At 39.2% G+C, this 20,378-nt stretch overlaps 1 protein-coding gene across 7 annotated transcripts in view; it reads right to left on the bottom strand.

The window, feature by feature from the left end:
* Positions 1-20,378, bottom strand: part of PTPRZ1 (protein tyrosine phosphatase receptor type Z1) — a 143,610-nt gene that overhangs the window by 61,723 nt on the left and 61,509 nt on the right. For all 7 annotated transcript variants that reach the window (XM_074827588.1, XM_074827591.1, XM_074827590.1 and 4 more), the window contains exons 3-6: positions 4,639-4,818; positions 2,629-2,780; positions 1,041-1,136; positions 709-775 (exon numbers count right to left, since the gene is read on the bottom strand). In XM_074827588.1, coding sequence (XP_074683689.1) covers positions 709-775; positions 1,041-1,136; positions 2,629-2,780; positions 4,639-4,818 — 495 coding nt within the window. The remainder of the gene's footprint in view (positions 1-708; positions 776-1,040; positions 1,137-2,628; positions 2,781-4,638; positions 4,819-20,378) is intronic.

Here is a 20,378-nt window from a genome sequence, read left to right as displayed (position 1 = left end):
TATTTCCTCATGTTTTATCGCTGGTCCTCAGAGAGAGGAGATCAGCACCTTCACCTCCGGTTCCCCCCTTGAGGAAGTTGTAGATTGTGATGAGGTCATCTCTCAGCCTTCTCTTCTTCAAGCTGAACAAACCAAGAGACCTCAGCTGCTCCTCCTAAATGTCATCTTTGAGACCTCTCACCCTCTTGGTCACCCTTCTCCGGACACACTCTAATAGTTTGATGTCCTTCTTATACGGAGGTACCCAGAACTGCACACAGTACTCAAGGAGGGGCTGCACCAGTGTATTGTAGAGTGGGACGATCACCTCCCTTGACCAGCTAGCTATGCTGTGCTTGATGCATCCCAGGACACAGCTGGCCCTTTTTGGTGTCACGGCACACTGTTGACACTTACTCAACTTGCCATCAATGCAACCCTGCAGCTCTCTTTCTGCGGGGCTTCTCTCCAGCCTCTCATCCCTAATTTGTACGTACAACCAGGATCACCCTGTCCCAGGTGCAGAATCTGGCACTTGCTCATGTTAAATTTCATACGGTCAGTGACTGCTCAACTCTCTAGTCTATCCAGATGACTTGCTTTTTCTAACAAAATAGACATGGCTGAGCTCTAAAGAAGTGTGCTCCCCAATGTCTTTAAGGTTTCATAGTTACAGTGAAATGGAATTTAGTCTAATCAGTAGTTAATAAAACATTTAGGCAGACTTACCAAAACGACTAACACTATCTACGCCATTAATGATTGGATTATAATCCGGATTATCTTCTAGTCCAATCTGTTAAAAAGAAATTTCATTTTTTTAACAGTATAGGCTTCATGAAAAAAACCTGAAAGTTGCAGTTTACCACCAGAATTATAGATGACTTAAAGCAGAGCAAATGTATTTTGCCCATTTGCTTTTCTGTGAGAATAAATTAGAAAGACATATGCAAATTTTTAACTCAGCAATCACACATTAGAACCAGTTAAATTCTGGTTAAGTTTGAACATCTGTCATGTTTCAAAGCTTGTTTAATGACACAAAGATATATTTTGTTTACCTCAAACAAAATTGATAAAGCTCTTAACCTTCCATTTCCTTTAATTGCCTCTTCAAAATCTGTAAACTGATCTGCATCATAGCAGTAGATTTGCATCTGCAAATAAAAAATTATTAAAATGTTATATATACCAAAAATTAAAAAAAAATAATCAATGCAGTTATTTATTTATGTTCCCATTTTGAGAAAAAATGTCCAAACAATAAGTTTTATTACAAATATATGGATTTTTTATCTATGTCACATGCATGATCTGAAGGTATAGAATGGAATTCACCAGTTGTTAGCTATCTAAAAACGACCTCTCTTGGAGAACCACTAAGTATGCAGGAGTTATCCTTTCAAGGAGCACAATGGTCTCCACAGAAAATACAGTAAACTGAGATAACTTGCTGATACTGGACATCTAACTTAGCGTACTCAGGTGAGATGAATCTTGAAATCAGTGGTAAAACATGGATAATAAGGCAGGATGTCCCTACTTCATCTGACTTGCAGTAAGTGAAGTATCGGTAATAAAAGATTACCAGGTATTTTGTGCCCACATTTGACTGCTGTCATGGGCACTGGGTTTGTTGCATCCCTTCCTCTCTTTCTCCAGATGCAGTTGGGAAATCCTTCCAGCACTGCGTCACCAACATGAATGGGGGAGTGTCCTGCTCCTACTACCTTTTGATGTGATGATGATGGATGAGAACATTCTCTTTGATACCTTGGCAGGACAGGTGGAGTGTGAGTGGGAATTTTTAAATGGCTAATGAGGTAAAGGAAACAACAATGACCAGGGAAAGCTTCTGGCTCACACTTCTCCACAGAGTATAGGACAACCTTGGCTCTATTGCTTTGCTCTGACATAGAAGTCCAAAGTGCTCGGAGTGAGGAGCAGGACAGTTGCCTGCCACAACTAGGTCTTCTTAGCTGGAAAATGATCACAATGCCATGCTGAGGCTTGAAAGGTTGGTCTGCAGAATGCCCTCATGGATCTCAGTAAGAGCTGCTCCTCTCCTCCACCTCGTCCCTATGCTGCTGCAAGCTATTCTGCCAAACCATCCAGGGGTACACTGTGCTGGCTGCCCATGAATGTGGCTGCACCCAGGACCTGGTCTGACATGGTGGCTCCTGGCATGCCACTGCCAGCTCTCTTTCCAGCCCAGCGACATGGGCCGCACTTTGTCTTGGTGAGGTCCAGCAGCTCCCATGGGCTCTCAGCAAAGCCCCAGCTTTGAAAAGTCCATTTACACTTTAAACAACCGACTGCTGTGGAATATGATGGGCCAAACTTGTAGAAGCTTAACTGTTAGAGGCAGCTTGAATTTTGTCAAATTAGCAGAACTGACTCTTTATGTCATCTTAGAAGCCATGTGCGAAAATGCACAGTTTAGACATCCTCAACGTGTCACGGAATAATGCTTTACATTGCCCTTCTCAAATGCATCATTTAATTATTAGTAATTTGGATTACTAATAAAAATAAAGTGAATGATTATATTCGCAAATAGACTTTAATCAAGTGATAAACAAAAGTATTTAGTAACCAGTATTACTTTTTGCAGAATGACAAGTTGTCAAAATCTATTTTGTACTTTACCTCAAGAGGAAATTTTTGTCCTTCTAAACTGTGTTCTGATCCATCTGACGACACGTTGCATTTTCCCCAGTGAAAAGTGATCTTGCTTGCTTTGAATACGGTGTCTAAGCCACCTCCACTTACATAATAATCATTTGTCAGGTTAATTTCCACTGAACAAAGAGAGAGAGAGAGGGAATAAAAAGGAGTGTCAATATAAAAGCCAGCCAAGGCATCTATGACTCTCATAGTTCAATATTATGTGCTAAAAGGTAAATATGATACACCTTTTTCCCTGTATTTTATAAGGAATTTGACAGGGAATTGGTTATTTAAACAAAATAAGAAGTTGGCTAATTCACTATTAGCATGGAGAAATGTGTTTCATTTCATGTTGCAATTCATAAAATATTAATCTAGTGAAATGCACTATTATACTGGTCTCCTGTTGTCTGAAACTAGCCACAGAACTACACTAAGAAGCTCAGAAAACTGGTTTAGCCACCAATCTGACCGTCTAAGAAAAATTCCTGAAATACATAGCTTCCTGAAAGCATCCCCCACCATTATTATCATAATTCTAGATACAAATCATGAGGCAACACATGAAAAGAAATTTTAGCCAGCTCCTAGAAGGACTGTCCTGTCTGTGAGACCCCTTAACTGTGGAGCAATCTCCCATGGGAGAAGGTGATAACAAGGTCTTCAGCTGGACATAACTATACACAAACACCAGATGGGATGAAGCATTAGTCTTCTGGAAGGAATGAGCAGGGTGGAATAGACCAAAGCCCCACATTTGGCTTTCCCACCTCCAGTGATTGCGAATTGTTTGACCTTTTGCTAAAACAGCACTAATGAAGTTCAGTTTCATTACATTCCTTTCCTCAAGACCTTGAAGACTATTTTAACTGCAGAGTTTAGTGGTTGCTTTTATAATATCTGAATTGTTGTAGATGAGGAAGAGTTCAGTTCACTTTTATGGACTTTGAAGAATGTTTGTTTGGGGATCTCTTGAAAAGACAAATGCATTATTTATCTCAACTAGTAAAGCAAGAGGGAAGTCAGTCATTTGTGGACTAGTATGTAGGAAGTACATGATGGGGCCAAGATCAGAAATTAGGAAAAATAAAATAAAATAAAATAAAATAAAATAAAATAAAATAAAATAAAATAAAATAAAATAAAATAAAATAAAATAAAATAAAATGTTGGTCTAGGGATCCCACTGGAACTGATAGAAGGTCAAAGACAGTTGTTAAGAGATTCCATACTCCATACCTGTGCCCCAAACAAGAAACAGTATTTCCAAGAAGCAGCTTTTAGTTACTGCTATCCTGGATTTATACAGCAAAGTGCTTGTGAAAAAATTTATCTTACAGTGTAAATGCCACCATAAGCTTCTTATATAGCTGGGAGAAATAGGCACTTGTAGGCATAAATGATTTCTTTCTAAAATATATTTCTAAGGTAGGTAAGACAAATCAGACCATAAAAGCACCTATATCTCTTATTTGAATGTAAGAAGTCTAATTCAGACACAAGTATCTACATTATAGGTGTCTACGTGTAGGTGAGATGAATCCCATCCTGAGTTTTTTGAAATCACAACTCATCCATGCTAATCCAGATGAGTAGGTAAGGTATTCATACTTCTAAAAAATCATTTTTGTATACTTTTTACAGATTCTAGATATGTAGTAATAATTAACATTATTTCATAGCAAATGCTAAATTACTGTTTAGCTTCAATGAAGTGTTCATGATGGGATGATAGTAATGATGTGATTGCTTTGACTATCTGTCTGTGCACGTACTTCTAATTTGTGTTTTAATGATTTCTTTATTATGCTTGGCTATTGTCATTACCTGTTTTGTTTTTTTTTTTTTTTATTTAATGGATAAATTCAGAATGCACAAGCTAAGGAAAAGTGAAATGAAAATGTTTCCTTAAAAGTCCTTGGTTGATTGTCTGTCCTATACCACTTTTCTGACCTCATTTAACTCCAAACATGAAATCTGACTTTATACCTGTTTTGCCAGTGTTGTGAATGAAAGTATCTTCCAGAGTTTCCTTTTCCCATCCATGGAATTTAAGTTTCTTCAGATTCACATTTACTTGGGTAAGATCTTCATCTATATTAATAGGAGATTGTTTGGCACCATTGCAGGCTGAATATTTCTTTCCCCAGTTCTTTTGGTTCAAAGTTCCTAGAGAAAAACATTTTGGGTAAATACATTTAAAATCTAAACTGGCATCCATGTATTTTTAATGTGGGAATGTTAAAACACAGTTTACAATCTGCAGCCAGAGTACCTGCCCTTCTTTTAGGCCTCATCTAGCAATACTTAGCACACCTACCATTGCATTGTACCTTCAACAGTTAAGCCTCATTTTAGACATCATGCATACATGCTTATGAATCCCTAGGGAAGGAGGAAAACAACAAAACCCCTCTCACACACAATATGCAGAAATAATAAATAAAATGGGGAAAAAAAGCTCTTTCAGGTGAAATGAATTGGTGTTCAAAAAAACCTTGGGAATTACTGCAAAACCCTCCTTTCCAAATAACTCTTTTAATCATATGAATGTCATTAACATTCCTTCTGTCCAATGAAGTCAGCCATTCAATGAGATTTTTAAATAAATAAAAGCAGTAAGATCTTTAAAAAAATCCTTGCACAGAGGGAAGAAGGTAAAGTGATTCTACTCTGAAAAAGTAAAAAGGTTAGTGATGCTCTGGCTGAAGAGCCTGGCTGTATGGCCCAGCCTTGCCCATGGAGGGCCATGCATGCACACTCCAGCCATCAACCTTTGCAGCTGCCGGGTGAGAGCATGAGAGCAGCCATGATGTCCTGAGCTGCAGCAGGGCACCTTCTCCAGGGCACAGGGGCCAGCATGGCATTTCACTGTGGCCAGTTCAGACATAGACAACATAGACATGGACAGCATGTCTGGTGGATGAAAAACTGAATACGAGCCAACAATGTGCGCTCACAGCCCAGAAAGCCAATTGCCCTGGGCTGCATCAAGAGAACCGTAGCCAGCAGGTCGTGGGAGGTGATTCTCCCCCTCCACTCTGCTCTCGTGAGACCCCACCTACAGTACTGTGTCCAGCTCTGGGGCCTCCAACATAGGAAGGAGACCCACTTGAGTGGGTCCAGAGGAGGCTATAAAGATGATGAGGGACTGGAGCACCTCCCCTATGAGGACAGGCTGAGAGAGTTGGTGTTGTTCAGCCTGGAGAAGAGAAGGCTCCAGGGACACCTTATAACGGCCTTCCAGTACCTAAAGAGGGCCTACAGGAAAGATGGGGAGGGACTTTTTACAAGGACATGCAATGATAGGACAAGGGGTAATAGCTTTAAACTGAAAGAGAGTAGATTTAGATTAGATATAAGGAAGAAATTCTTCACTGTGAGGGTGGTGAGACACTGGACCAGATTGCCCAGCGAGGTTGTGGATGCCCCCTCCCTGAAAGTGTTCAAGGCCAGGCTGGATGGGGCTTCGAGCAACCTGATCTGGTGGAAGGTGTCCCTGCTCCTGGCAGGGGGGTTGGAACTAGATGATCTTTAAGGTCCCTTCCAACCCACACCATTTTATGATTCTGTGATTCTATGATATGTCTTTCACCAAAGACTTATTTTCCATAAGAAATGCTCAAGTACTCTACAGGTCAGTGTGGGGGGTTAGCAGCTGCTCTGAGATTATTTTGTTTATATAATATAGTAATATAAATAATACAATATTTTGTGTATGTTCATGTGTTTGCATACATATAAATATTTCTTCCTGACAGAGAATTCTGGTAACACTTCAAAGGGCTAATTAAAACCAAGAGTTGACTGCACAGACCTAGGAAAACATAATTGCTTCAGTTAGCTTCCCACTTACTAGTAGTTAAGAGATAATATTAGTGCATCCAATGCACACATTTGAATTCTATTAGACGTGTTGAAAAGATCCAGTGCTCATTTACAGGCTGCTGTGCTACATCCAACTCTGTTAGTGGAAGATTTGCTATATTGTACCCCAGGCAAGGACAGCCCTCATATTGCACTCAGAAAACTCAGAGAAGGAAGAAGAGATGCAGCCAGTCCTGTAACCATGACAATAGGCAGTAATTCAAGATGCTCATCTGGATAGCTAGCTACCTAGAAACAAGCCTGAGCTAAATTATTCAACAAGTATCAAGTCAAGCAAGTTACCAATATCACCTTGCCGCATCAGAAGTACTGCAGGTCAGATGGTATATAAGCCCATTTACTTCTTGTAAACAGCAACAGAAGAAACTGTTAGGCACAACAGCCAAGCATACCAAAATGAGTTTAAATCATAGGGTTATGAATCTGAATATCCCACAGGTGGGGATTAGGGCTCTGTACCGAGCAAGCAGTGATCCCTTTGGGAATGGCACATGGGGTAAGCTTCCAGCTCCTCAAGTCAGGCTTCTCCTGCACATTAGCAGTCAGTTACAGTTTATCACCTGGGCAAATAATGCAATATCCTGTTTTCTAATGTGCTTTTCCTAAGAAGAGTGGCTAATATTTCACCTTCTCTCTCAAAAGCTTACCTTAAGGAATTCTGAACCCAAGTCAGCCAAAACTTGGAGATGAATCTGCTCAGATCTTCTACAGTGAATTTTCTAACAAATACTGAAGGACTTTTTTTAAAAAAAGCCATTTTTAATTAAATATAAACTAGAACAATTAACTTTTTAAACAGAAAAGCCTCCAAACATGGTCAGACAGGACAGAAAGAACAATTCTCGGCTTGCCCTGTGCATCCTTGTAGACAGGCCCTTGTTTCCAGGTCTGCTTTCAGCCAGCTCAGTGATTTTCCAAGCTGCAGCAAACTCTTTAGAGCCCTCCCTGGCTCTTTGAAAGTCTCTGCCAGTTTGGGCCAGGCTAGCTGTTCATGGTTGCTCCTCAGAGTTAGGCTGCGCTCCCCACTCCACGCTCTGTTTCGTTTGCTCCTTCCTTTCACCACAGCCCAAGACCTGCCCAGCTCCTGCTGTTGCACCAAGGCAGTAGAAATCTCCTTTCTCTTTTCACTGACATACTGATTCCCATTGCTCAACTGCAGTCCCTCCTTCAGAACATCATCATGAATCTTTTCCCAACATACATTCCCTTTATTCTGCTCTTTCTACCACTGACATTAGAACTCACTGAAAATACTACTCTTTTCTCTCTCCTACTAGTGTAGTTTTGGGTACTTTCTTCCATGCTTCTTTTGATGAATGCAGATATCCCATTTTTGCACCTTCCCTTTAACTTCCTTACTATCAGGTTCAGTTAAAACAAATACATTAAAATTAGAGAAACTATAATCTCCTTCCAACTCTCATTTCATATTTTGTGGTTTTTTTATGCAGAATGTAAATTCTATGACTTGGTAGTCATTATCTGTGCCTCAGCATAGAAAATAACAAATCCCTAGCATGAAACTAATGATAACAACAGTAATCTTAGCTCAGTCCTGAAGACAGTATCATGTCAACACTGTAATCCATCACAACATCCTGAGCCAGGGCATGCAGAGTTACAGAGGATGCTGGTTGTAGGCAGTATGGTGATGCTGTGGTCTCACCAAGGTAGTTTCTTCTTTCAGTCTGGATATGAAGCTTTTTGTAAGTATTACCAGAAAGAAATGAGGGAAATTAGAATGCTTGGTGAGATGAACATTATTTCCTGTCCCCCAGAAAGGTCTCAAACCTATGAGATGAGCTTACTAAAAAGATTTTATAATCTTTTTTCTGTGTAGAAACAAAGGTAATTCAGTGAAGTAATTGATTATAATAAAAAGTTTCTTGTTTCATAAAGAACTTTGTTGTTTACACCTTACTAAAATCTTACAGCATCTATGAATTTTGTGCCCCAAAGGAACTTTTAGAACAGTTTATTTTCACGTAATTACATATTGCTATACACTCATCAACAGTCGTGGTAAGAAGCTGACCTATGTATATTATGTATGAAAAAGATGTAAATACTGTTTCAGCTACTCTCTGGCTGACAAAAAGAAAAATATCTGTCATACCTGCATGAATGCTAGCTTGAAATCAACCAAGGATAAATGAAAAAAAGTATTCCATGGTTGCAGAGGAAAACAGGTAAGACTTCCAGCTACAACAAATTAACTGAATGCTCCAAATCAATGCTCCTGCTGGCAAATCTGAAGAGGCATTTGACAACTTTTAATCAGTTTTCTTCTTTGTGGTCCAGCAGCTGATGTAGCTGAAAAAGTTACAGAAGCAAGGATACTATTATTGCTTACAACAAGTGCAAGTGATCTCAGCACTGAGGAGCACAGGCAATGTGGAAGCTCTCTTTCTAAGGCAAAAATGATATTGAGCTCAGTAACGAGGAACAAGATCTGTGTACATTTCGCACGTCAAGTGGAAAATCACACTTGCATAACTACTGAGAAGTTGTAGCATTAATCAAAAGCTATGGAATGAAATGTACAGGAAAACAATGACAGGCTCCAGTCTGGGGCAGGAAAACAGAGAATTCCAGGAGGAACTGGAGATCAGTCATAATGATCCAAATTATATTTGAGCTCCAAAATACATGTTTATGCATAAATTCTGCAAATGTTGGAGCAGATAATGGTTGTGTCTGTATTAGCAAGTAGTGCAGACCAATACAAGTGGATTTATAGAGTGAAACAGTTGGGGTTGAGGACCAGATGTCCATACCATATGTCTCTCAGAAGGTTTTAACCTCAGCCTAGCTCTATCTGGTCCCATGGGCTGAATGCCCATCAGCTACTGAAGTGCATTAGGCACGTTCCTGCAGCACATCTCCTGTTTAGTATTAGTTGAGATGAACGCATGTCATGCACTGTGAGACAACTCTACCTTGCAAACCAAAGCTTGGCAAGTGGGGTGCAGCCAGGAGATTTGCTTCAGAAGTCCACTCCTGATCTGAACTAAAGCATTAATGTAAACGCATCCAGTGTAGGCAGCAGGTGGTGAAACTGCTGCAGTTTACATGACTTGCAGAAAGCCAAAGTAAAAGCGAAAGAACCAAATGTTTTTAAACAAGAGCAGATTGTTTTACTGTAGGTGTTATGATGGAAATCATAAATCAAAGCCATGCCAGCCATTTTGAAAAATATTGTTGAAACTGAGCTTTGAAAATGAATTCCTCCAAACTGTGCTTTGGAAATCTGAGGAGAATAAATTGTGCACAATATATCTTGAAGAGTGCACAGAGGAAGCAATGTTTGTCAAAGCTGTCAGCTCTGAAGAAGTAACTGACAATTCACAATGAATGAAAATGAGCCTGAACAAAGCAGATTACAAGGTAATAGAAGACTGCCTATACCACAATCTTTACCACTCTTGCCCAGGGCAGAATGTCCAAAGAAAATATTCCTACCCTTTTCTTCTAGGAAACGTTCATACCTAACTCTGCTCCTCACTCTTAGTCTCAATGATCCCATCCCTGCAATGAGTGTCCAATTCTCCTTTTGGTCTCCAGTTACATCTGCTGCTGCCTTTAGAAGATCTGACCCACAAGGTGTTACTGCACTTCTGTCTTTTGTAAAAATACTTGAAAGAAAAGCATCTGTCAGACAATTCTCTGTGTGTCAGTATCCCATGCAAGCAGAAAGAGTGAGCAGGGCTGAAGAGAAACTGTGAAACTGAGTAGGCTGTGGTCCTCCCAGCAACTTGCCAGGAAAGGGGTTTCTCAGCACGCTCACAGACTACTACATGCGTGTCTGCTGGGCTATAAACCTTCATTAGGAGTACTGCTATTTACTACCACGTATCAGTACTGGCTGAATGTAATATACAATTTATGAAAAATGGAAGATATCTTTTTGAATCAATGGAAAATATACATAAAGAACTTAAAATGTAAACCTCAAGTCCAATGAATGAGATTCTTAATACGTGAAACGAATACTCTGCACTTCTTCATACTGAATATGGATGTAGTTTCTGAAGAAATACAATCTTAAAAATAATACTTTGAGCTTTATGGGATTAATAACAATGTCAGAAAATTGCATTAGTGAGGAGATTTTTTACTTGGAAAATTCTACTTCCCAGCACTTCAGTAACTGTTGTTTTGACATCACAGAGTTTGCATTCTTAGCTCTTATTAGGATCATGTTTCTTGTGAATAGGCATACTCCTAGGATGTGCTCCCTCAGGAACTGTAAGAAGCTTTAGCTTTAATGACAGTTACAGAAAAAGAAATGCTTTAAATATTGGTGGAGAAGCCATACTTCCTTCACAAGCGTAAGCTTTGAAACACTGGGAGATTAACATCATTGCCGTTAGATACCTACTGTTAGTTAGAAATAGGGCTACAATATAAGACCATGTAAGTTTTAGACTCTAACCAGTTACAGAGTATAAACATTGCTTCTCAGACTGACAATAATGGGTAGTACAGAAATACTTACAGGTCTGATTCAGGTTTTCCATTGCTCCTACCTCATTTATTATTTCATGATTTAAACTGATGTGAACCCTAAGGTTTATGTTATAGATGAAAGACAGCAGAAAAGAGAGATGGATTCTTTACCTCTGCTTAATTCCCTCCTTTCCATCTTTCATCAGCTTTTGCTTTCACAATGATATCATTACTTTTATAAATACAGATTGGACACATATAGAAGACGAAGGATATCCCCTCTGTGTGGACTGTTAATAATGGATTTGCCTTATCAAAAATGTTATTGAACTACCACTTTGAAGTGTTAAGTGATTTCAAAGTTGTTTTTTTTAGAGCAGATGCATTTTATCTGAGATATGAGAAATCAGAAATAAGGCCATGAAAATGTGGGTACTTATACTCAGACAAAGTTTAAATTTAGATGCCAAATCAACACTGCTCTGAACACTAAACTGTAGAGCTATTTTTTTTTTCCCTCTTCATTTCTGCTTCACTATTTATACAGTGCATCCAAACTGGATGAACAGAGGAGATGGAGAACAACAAACCTCAGGATGCTTCATACCATTAATAGCTATGGCATTTAGCTTATTACCAAAAGTTGCACAATGCAGTCTCTAATCCTCCAAGGCAGAAAAATTATTTCAATTCACATTCTGGATGGGTGCACTACTGGCCCAAAGAGAGATGTATTGCTAATACTAATACTGTGAATGTTTCCATAGCTCATATTACAAAGGCCATGACCTAACACATTGCATTCTAGGGAAACATTTTGGTCATCAAAAAAGTGGAAGGCTTAAATTTTATATATTACTGAACAGAAGACAACATTTCTGCTTCATCTTGCTCTTCATTGTAAGGATTTTTGGGTTTTGTGTTTTTCCCCTCCAAAAGCCCCAATTACCCCTATAGTTTGTTCGTGATCAGCCTCATAAAGTTTATAAAAATTCTTCAGATTGAAAAAGGCCAGACTTTAATGGGTGAAAGGGTTTGGGCTTAGTCAATTATTACACCCATCTCAGTGACTTAATTGCGGGTTTTCCAAGACTGGATTGCTTGTCAATGTCTAGGTCAAGCGTTCAAAAATTAAATTATACTGGTTAAAGAGAGTCAGCCCACAGAGTAACTGGATGGCCACTCCAAAAAACTTTAATAGCACTGAAACACTCAAAGTTCAACACTAATAAAATAACTTGCTTCTAAATGAGCAGGAGCCAAATATATCTGTCACACAGATTTTTTTTGGCACATATGTACTGACAGAGAAATTAATGAAATACAGTTTCTTACTGTAGGGTGTAATATTTTAAATAAAGCAAACAGAATCAACAAAAAATTCTAGCTGCTTTGCAACTAGATGCATTCAGGCAAGCCACAACACCTAATCTATTATTTTGTTTAGTGCCTTATTTTTCATTTTTTTATCTAAGTATCAACATACCTACATTGTATTCTGTGTATTGTGTGTATGTGCACGCAAAGAAGACAATATGTACTGTATAAACACAGACAAATATGGACTTTTACTGAGAATACCCTAAACACGGCACAGCACTAACCTGACTTCAGCTGAACTCTGGTATAGTAATCTTCTTTGTTCCTCATCTAAAATGTGTTGGACCACTTACCCCTTATTAAAATCTAACATAGACTGTAAATCAGGAAAATTCTGATGAAACATTTTGTTATTTTTGGATTATCAGATCCTTCTTTCATCTTTTGTTTATTTATTTGAACATAAACTTTATGCTTCCTTCACATCTATGGTCACTGAGACATCGCTGAATAAAATAACCAAAAAGCAACTGAGTAAGAAAAATGTTTTGTTTTTTTACTTTATCCCCCCAGAAAAAAAAAAAAAAATCTGATAGAATAAACTACAGTTGTTGAGATACTATGGAAAACTGTAATCACTATTATTAATACAGTGGCTGCCTGGTGATTTTTCTTCCTGGGAGTCAGTCTGATGATTCATAGTCAGACTAAGCAAATTACTGAGCAAAATGCGTAGGAGGATAAATGCCAATGGACAGCTTTCTTTCAATACAGCAACTGTTTGCTGTTTTTCTTCTCCTTCTTTCATTCCCCAATAAATCTGGCCATTGCAGGCTAGTTAGAAAATATATAATCAAACACTTCTATGACAGAGAAATGCAGATTATCACTGATGCTCCACTTGCAGTGCACTCAATGTGATAGCTGTTTAGACTGGCACAAGGATTATGGGAGAAACTCAGTCAACCTTTTAGGATACCTCTTTTCTATTATTCTCATTCCATTGCTCCTGAATTTGCATATAAGTGCTGCTAGCAAATTATGTAGCAATATATAATGAAAACTTGCCAAGTAATCTTTTATAATTAATGTAGTGTTAAGATCTAAGCTATATTTTTCAAGTAAGTATTAAGAAAGGAAATTGGGTACAGTGCCAAATCGGTAAATGTCCAGTAAAAAAGAAACACATTCTTTCTCCTGCTTTTATTTCATTTTTGACAATATGTGAAGCTCTAATTGGAAGGCCTGAATAATTACAAACCTTGCTCCAAGGAATTCAGGTTGTAACAAAGATTTCCTTTACCTTTAGTAATACTTAAGATCATGGAACTGAATACAACACTGTTAAGGGACAAAGATCATTCCAAGATCACAAATAACCAGAGCTGAAAACAGAACTGGAATACATGGAGCTGACTCACTTCTGGCCTAAGAAATAGGTAATGCCTTTTGGCCAGAGCTGAGGAACGCGGCCTATGACTTTATTTCATATACTGACAGCTGCACTTTTTTTCATGCTGGATATCATAGAATTAGCTGTCAATTTTGTGTCATGGCAATGTCAAAGGCCTGTTTTGTCTTCCACGAGAAGAGGACTCCCCACCTGATTTTGAGCTGTTTGGCCTACTGCTAGCAAGGAAGGACAAATAAAATGGGAGGATCACAGGCTTTGTCCTCTAAGGCCAGCCTGATTTGCAAAATAAAAGCAACAGCTTTCCAACATGGTACAGCCCCATCACTGTTCAGCTGTACTACTGTTAAGTAAAGCTTACTCCCAAACTTACAGCTACTGCAGAGAGAACAAGTGGATGTATATTGTCTTTCTGTTGGTGAACATGGGCATAAATGAAGCTTATGGAGGTATCTCCCTCTGTCCCATATCATGAAAGTACCATTCTGTTAGAAATGTAATGGCTGCATATGGCAAAAATTGTGTAGACTCAAAGCTTGCACCAATTTTAAACAGACCAAAAAAATGCACTTTAAAGGACCATCAGCTGGAGCAAAGAAAGAGGAAGCAATAATCTATGTCAAGTGCAGCATTTAGTGTCTGTCTGATAAGTGATAGTTGATGTAGTCCCAGGAGATGAGCACAATGAAACCCATCTTCAACAGCAAGAAACCTCATTTTTACAAGAGTACAGATCACCATCTAACTCTAATGAATTGCACTAAGACAGTCTTCACTTTTCAGTCCTCATTACTACAAGGCAGGCTCTGCTGTATTTTAGAAATTATCCTGGGTGGCAGAACCAGGCACTCAGTTTAAAATCAAAATGCAACAACAAATTTTAAAAGAGAACATGCAATTTCCTCCTTCTCAGCTTCTCAACAGATCAATGGATCTAACAGTATTGGTTTTCACTGAGAAAATCAATATGGTTCCCTTTTTTGTCCTGTTGTGGTATGACATCCCTCCTTCCCCCACTCCACTTCCTCTCTTCCCTCTTTCTTTTTTCCTTCCTTTCCTCCCTTTCTTCCCTCTTTCCTCCCTCCCTCCTGGACCATTAAATGTTAATGAGCAGTTTGTTCAGTTCCATGAAAAGTCCTGTGGCAGTATACCACAGGGGTGCTTTTTCCTGTTACCAAACATGTGCATTATTACGTTGCTATCACCTAGGAAAATAACTTCTGTCAGTACTAGCCTATCTACAAGAATAATACATCTCATAAAGGCCACAGTCATAAGTTCTGATCCAAAGCCTGCTGAAGTATATAAATAAATCACAAGAAGATTCTCTGAGCTTTGGATCAGATCAGCTGTGCATACATGAAAAATCACTACTAAACAACACTAGTGGAACTGTAGATGCAAAAACTCCACAAACAGCCATGAAAAAGGTTGGCATTTATCCTTGAATAGCAAAAGGCATTTATTTCAACAATTACATACAGATCCTGAAAAGCAAGGACTAAACAGAAATAAACCAAAGCAAGACAAATATAAGGATAAAAGACTACTGGATTACATCACTGGCTAGTCAGTCCCAGCAGCTGCCAGCAGATAAATTACCCTAATGTCCAAAAGGACATTAGAAGTAATTCTGGTTTTTTGCTCCCCAGGTTCTCATTTTTATAGAGCTGCAATTTTTATAAAATGAAGCTCCCACATATCTCTAGAAGAACGTAATGCCATAGAAAAGTGGGATTTCTTTTTAGCATCTTTTAGCAGGATTTGGTATCACACTTCTATGGGAATTTCAATACATATTATGTTTGCATAATGGTAAGGATAAGAGGAGGTGATGGGCAAGAATCTGTTATATACTATTATATCGAGCCATATGGATTTCTTACACGGAGCCATAGCTTTATGTGTGCTCATCTACACAATTTCTTATCTTATTTTGTACTTTAGAAAGCCAATTCTAGTTCACAAAATGGCTTTTTAGCAAGGACTTTGACTGCAATAGCAAAAACTTTAATTCTCTTTCCCTTTTCCCCCCAAAATAAAAAACCCTTCCAAAAATGTTAAAAACCAACCCCCTCCTAACATTCCACAAACCCTTCAGCACTCACGTTATTACTTTACTTGGACTAAGTATAATTTCAGTGTTACCATTATGTTTTCATTTTGTCCACAGACTTTATTACAGATAACTTTCATAACTGCTATACCAATGTCAATGGACATATATGACTTCCTCTGATAATATTCCATGTTAAATTTAAATAATACTATTATGTGATTGGTCTTTTTTTGAGACTACTGTATCCTCAAAAACACTACCAACTCTTCCACTTAGTAAGGTTTTACCCAGCCTTGATGTGATAACAGCATTATGTAAATTACACAGTAGGCATTTCTTGCAAGTATTTCTTCTGTTACAGATCTATAAAAAGGCCTAACCAGTTTTTAAAATCTTTCAGTATTAAGAACTTTCAAAGTCACTTTCAATGCTGAGTATTCTTAAGAGTGCATAGCTAATAGCTATTGAGCAGTAGGTGTAACCTCAGATGGGGAACTCACTGTCCATTAACAGCATTTACCTTCACAGCTTTTCCATTCTATCCTACAGTGGAAATTGTTTGAAATGAGGATGGAAACAGCATTAATTGCTACAGAGGCACACACTTAATTCATGCATCTCTGGGCAATTGTGGTCTCACATCTATCTCAGTCAGCCAGTAAGTTCTTGTCCCTCTGTGAGTCTTGTGGTGATAAAACTGGCCTAAAATGTCTTGCTGCTGTTAGGACCCCTGTTTTTTACTTCATATTTTCTGAAACTAAGAATTAAATCATTGCACTGCTTGTACTGAGAAACAAATAGAAACTGTTGCCTAGCCTATCCCTCTGAGCCAAAAGTTCATAGTGGAGATTCCAGTTTTCATATCAATATTGCTTTAAATTTACTTCATGTAGCTTCTACTGGCACACATAAACCCTAAATCACAGTCTAATTCTTCTATTTTCTGGTATTTTGGTTCTCATTTGAATTAGACCTCAGTCCCACAACCAGATCCATGTGAGCAGCCAGCTATTCTGGTCACAGAACGTACAGAACACCTTGTATATCACTAGTCTGTTCATGTAAATACATCATGTTTCTGTGGCAAATCAAACTCCACTATTACTAAAGCAATTAGAGCAAGTAATTGTTACAAATAGTTAAATATAATGCATTTCTGGTTGTTTTATATTTGCTATTCCAGCACAATGGCTAGTGTATGTCATATGGCACTTAGCACCAAATAGCATCGCATGCATTAAGAGATTTCTGACACAGTTCCATGACTATTCAATCATAGAATAACAGGTTGGAAGGGACCTCAAGGATCCTTTGGTCCAACCTTTCCCGGCAAAGGCATGGTCTAAACAAGATGGCCCAGCATCCTGCCCAGATGAATCTTAGAAGTGTGCAATGTTGGCGAATCCACCACTTCCCTGGGGAGATTATTCCAATGGCTGATTGTTCTCATTGTGAAAAAATTTCCTCTTATAACCAAAGTCACAAAACCTCTATTGACCGAAGTCTATATCAAATGAAGATGTTTAATTCTTATATTCTCAAACAAGAAACTCAGATTGCAGGGAAATCAGAGAAGAAAACCTCACCTAGGTTATGCAAGGTATAAACCAACTACTTACTCTTTTAAAACATTTTTTCTTTTTTTTTTCTGGAAGAACTTCCCTTGTGCTTACCATGTGCACTCTACACCACAGTGTATGTGTCACAGTCTCCCAGTGCTCTCATTCTTTGAGGACCTGTGTAAAATTTCTCCCTAACCAGGGTAGCTGTGGATGACTAATGCAGGCATTGGTTGCAACTGGGGTGGAAAAGTGTGACAAAAGATTATGATGGTTAAAGAGGAGACAGAAGGCCAGAGTTTCTAGCTAAGGCGTATCGCAGAGGCAAGGCATACTAAAGTCCAAGTACCGAATCTGTATCTCTTGGTATAGTTTGGAAGATACGAAAATATTAGTCTCACTCGTGAACAACTTGCATGACATTTACACAAAGACTTCTATCTGAAGGGGCTGACCAAAAAAACCTGTAGATGAATTATATGGTTCTTCAGCATCAATTCTAAGATAGTGAATAACATATTAGATTAGAAAAAGATGGGAGCTCGGGGGTGGGAAAGCAAGGCAAAAGCACTATGTAAATGAAAGTTTCTGAGAAAATGCAGAGACAGCTTCTTGCATATGTAATTGTGAACTATTTTTTTAATAATTTCTCTCTGCTGTAGGCAGCAACAACCTTTCCCTTCATCAGAATCAGCTTAATTCAGAATAATACCCTTCATCAGAATAATACCCTGAATCTCTTGTTTCCAGTACAGCCTACCTCCCTGTGGGGAAACATCAAATCTAGAAGACTCAGTGAGTGGAGTTTCCATGGAATTGTTTCTGCAAAGAAAAGATGTTTTTGACTTCACAAAAAATACTGCCAGTCTGTGACTGTGAGTCACAGGAGATCTGTTGAAAATTAGGTTTTTTTCTATATTGCCTCTGCTTTTACAAATATCCTGTCACACTACAGCTCTGATAAATAATTCCTTCACTGGTGGTTGTCTCTGAAACTCCTACTCTCTGCAGAGTTGCCATACAAACTTTTATTGAGATTCACTCACCCTTGTCATTTCTTAGCTTGCCATGTTCTTTCATTTCCTTCCTTCTCCAGTTTAGTAATGATCTGTCTTTTGTGTGAGACTCTTACTCAGAGTCACAGAACCACAGAATAGTTGAGGGTGGAAGGGACCTCTGGAGGTCATTGTCCAACCCCACTGCTCAAACAAAGCCACCTACAGCCAATTGCCCAGGCCCATGTTTAGACAGCTTTTGAATATCTCCAAGGATGGAGACTCTACAACTTCCCTGGTCAACCTGTGTCAGTGCTCAGTCACCCTCACAGGTAAAAAGTGTTTCCTGATGTTCTGAGGGAACCTCCTGTGTTTCAGTTTGTGCCCATCGCCTTCACTGGACCCTCTTCAATATGTCCATGACTCTTTTGCACTGAGGAACCCAGAACAGTACTCCAGGTATGGCCTCACCAGGGCTGAGTAGAGGGGAAGGATCACCTCCCTCGACCTTAACGAAGCTGGTGAAGGGCCTGGAGAACAAATACTATGAGGAGTGATTGAAGGAGCTGGGACTGTTCAGTTTGAGGAAGAGAAGGCTGAGGGGAGGCCTCATCACTCTCTACACCTACCTGAAAGGACATTGTAGAGAGGTGGGCGCTGGTCTCTTCTCACAGGTAATTAGTGACAGAACAAGAGGGAATGGCTTTAAACTCCAACAGGGGAGGTTTAGACTGGACATTAGGAAAAAAAATTTCACAGAAAGAGTGGTCAGACAGTAGAATAGGCTGCCCAGGGAGGTGGTGGAGTCACCATCCCTGGATGTGTTTAAGGGTCGTTTAGATGAGATGTTGGGGGATATGGTGTAGGGGAGAACTTTGTAGAGTAGGGCTGATGGCTGGACTTGATGATCCCAAGGGTCTTTTCCAACCTGAATGATTCTATGATTCTATGACCTGCTGGCAACACTCCTCCTAATTCAGCGCAGGTTACCATTAACCTTTTTTTGTTCTGCAAGGGCACATTGCTGGCTCATGTTCAACTTGGTGTCCACCAGGACTCTGAGGTCCTTTTCTGCAAAGCTGCTTTCCAGCTTGTTGGCTCTCAGCATGTACCAGTGCCTGGAGTTGTTCCGCCCCAGGTGCAGGACTTTTCACTTTCTCTTGTGGAATTTCATGAGGTTGCTGTCAGCCCATTTCTCTAGCCTGCTGAGGTCCCTCAGCACTCCTCCCAGTTTTATATCAGCAAACTTGCTGAGGGTACACTCTGCCCCATCATCTAGGCTGCTGATGAAGATATACAGTAGTACCCTTTTCCCATTATTCTGGATGTTGTAAAGAAAAAATAGTATGGACTTGTGAAGCCAAGTCAGAAAGAAAAGCTCTTCACCAGAGCTGCCATAAGCTATACCAGAGCTCAGAGCTCCTGGGGCATTACAAGTGTTCTGCATGGCCATTCTGGGCACCCCATCTCATTTACGCGATCCACAAAACCTTGGGATGAGTTGTGCATACTACTCCACAGGTTGGAAAATTATATTCCGTAACCACATTGGCAATATCAGTAAGCAGAGCCTGAAGAGCGCTGTCCTTGCCAGCCTCTGTGCTGTCAACCTGTAATATTACTGCCATCCTGCCAAAGCAAAATACTGAGAGACACTGTGAGGGACTCATGATACTAGCTTTCAGTCTCCCATCAAGAACGGATTTTGTTGACAATTGTGTCCTTGTCTCACTTCTTAGCTGAGCAGAATTTAATTAAAACACATTTCCTGAGAACATTCGATCACTGTTCAAATAATCCTCAGCTTGCAGGCACAGAGTACTAAGGGAGCTTTACTCCCAGCCTATGCCCACTCTGCATTCCCATGCCATTTGACTTTACTGCAGCTGTATATCTGCATAAACTCACCCCTTCAGATTAGGTACGACAAGTCCCTGTCCCATAATAAGTAGAGCCCATTGAAAGACTGTAAAGCATGATCTTGCCTTTAATTTGGTACATAATTTAATTTGGTATTAGGACAAACTCCTAGTTGCATAAAATAAATA

Source organism: Strix aluco, chromosome 5 (assembly GCF_031877795.1).
Source record: "Strix aluco isolate bStrAlu1 chromosome 5, bStrAlu1.hap1, whole genome shotgun sequence".
Taxonomy (NCBI): domain Eukaryota; kingdom Metazoa; phylum Chordata; class Aves; order Strigiformes; family Strigidae; genus Strix; species Strix aluco.
Note: the sequence above shows the minus strand (reverse complement) of the source record. Positions and strands in the feature narration are given on the sequence as shown.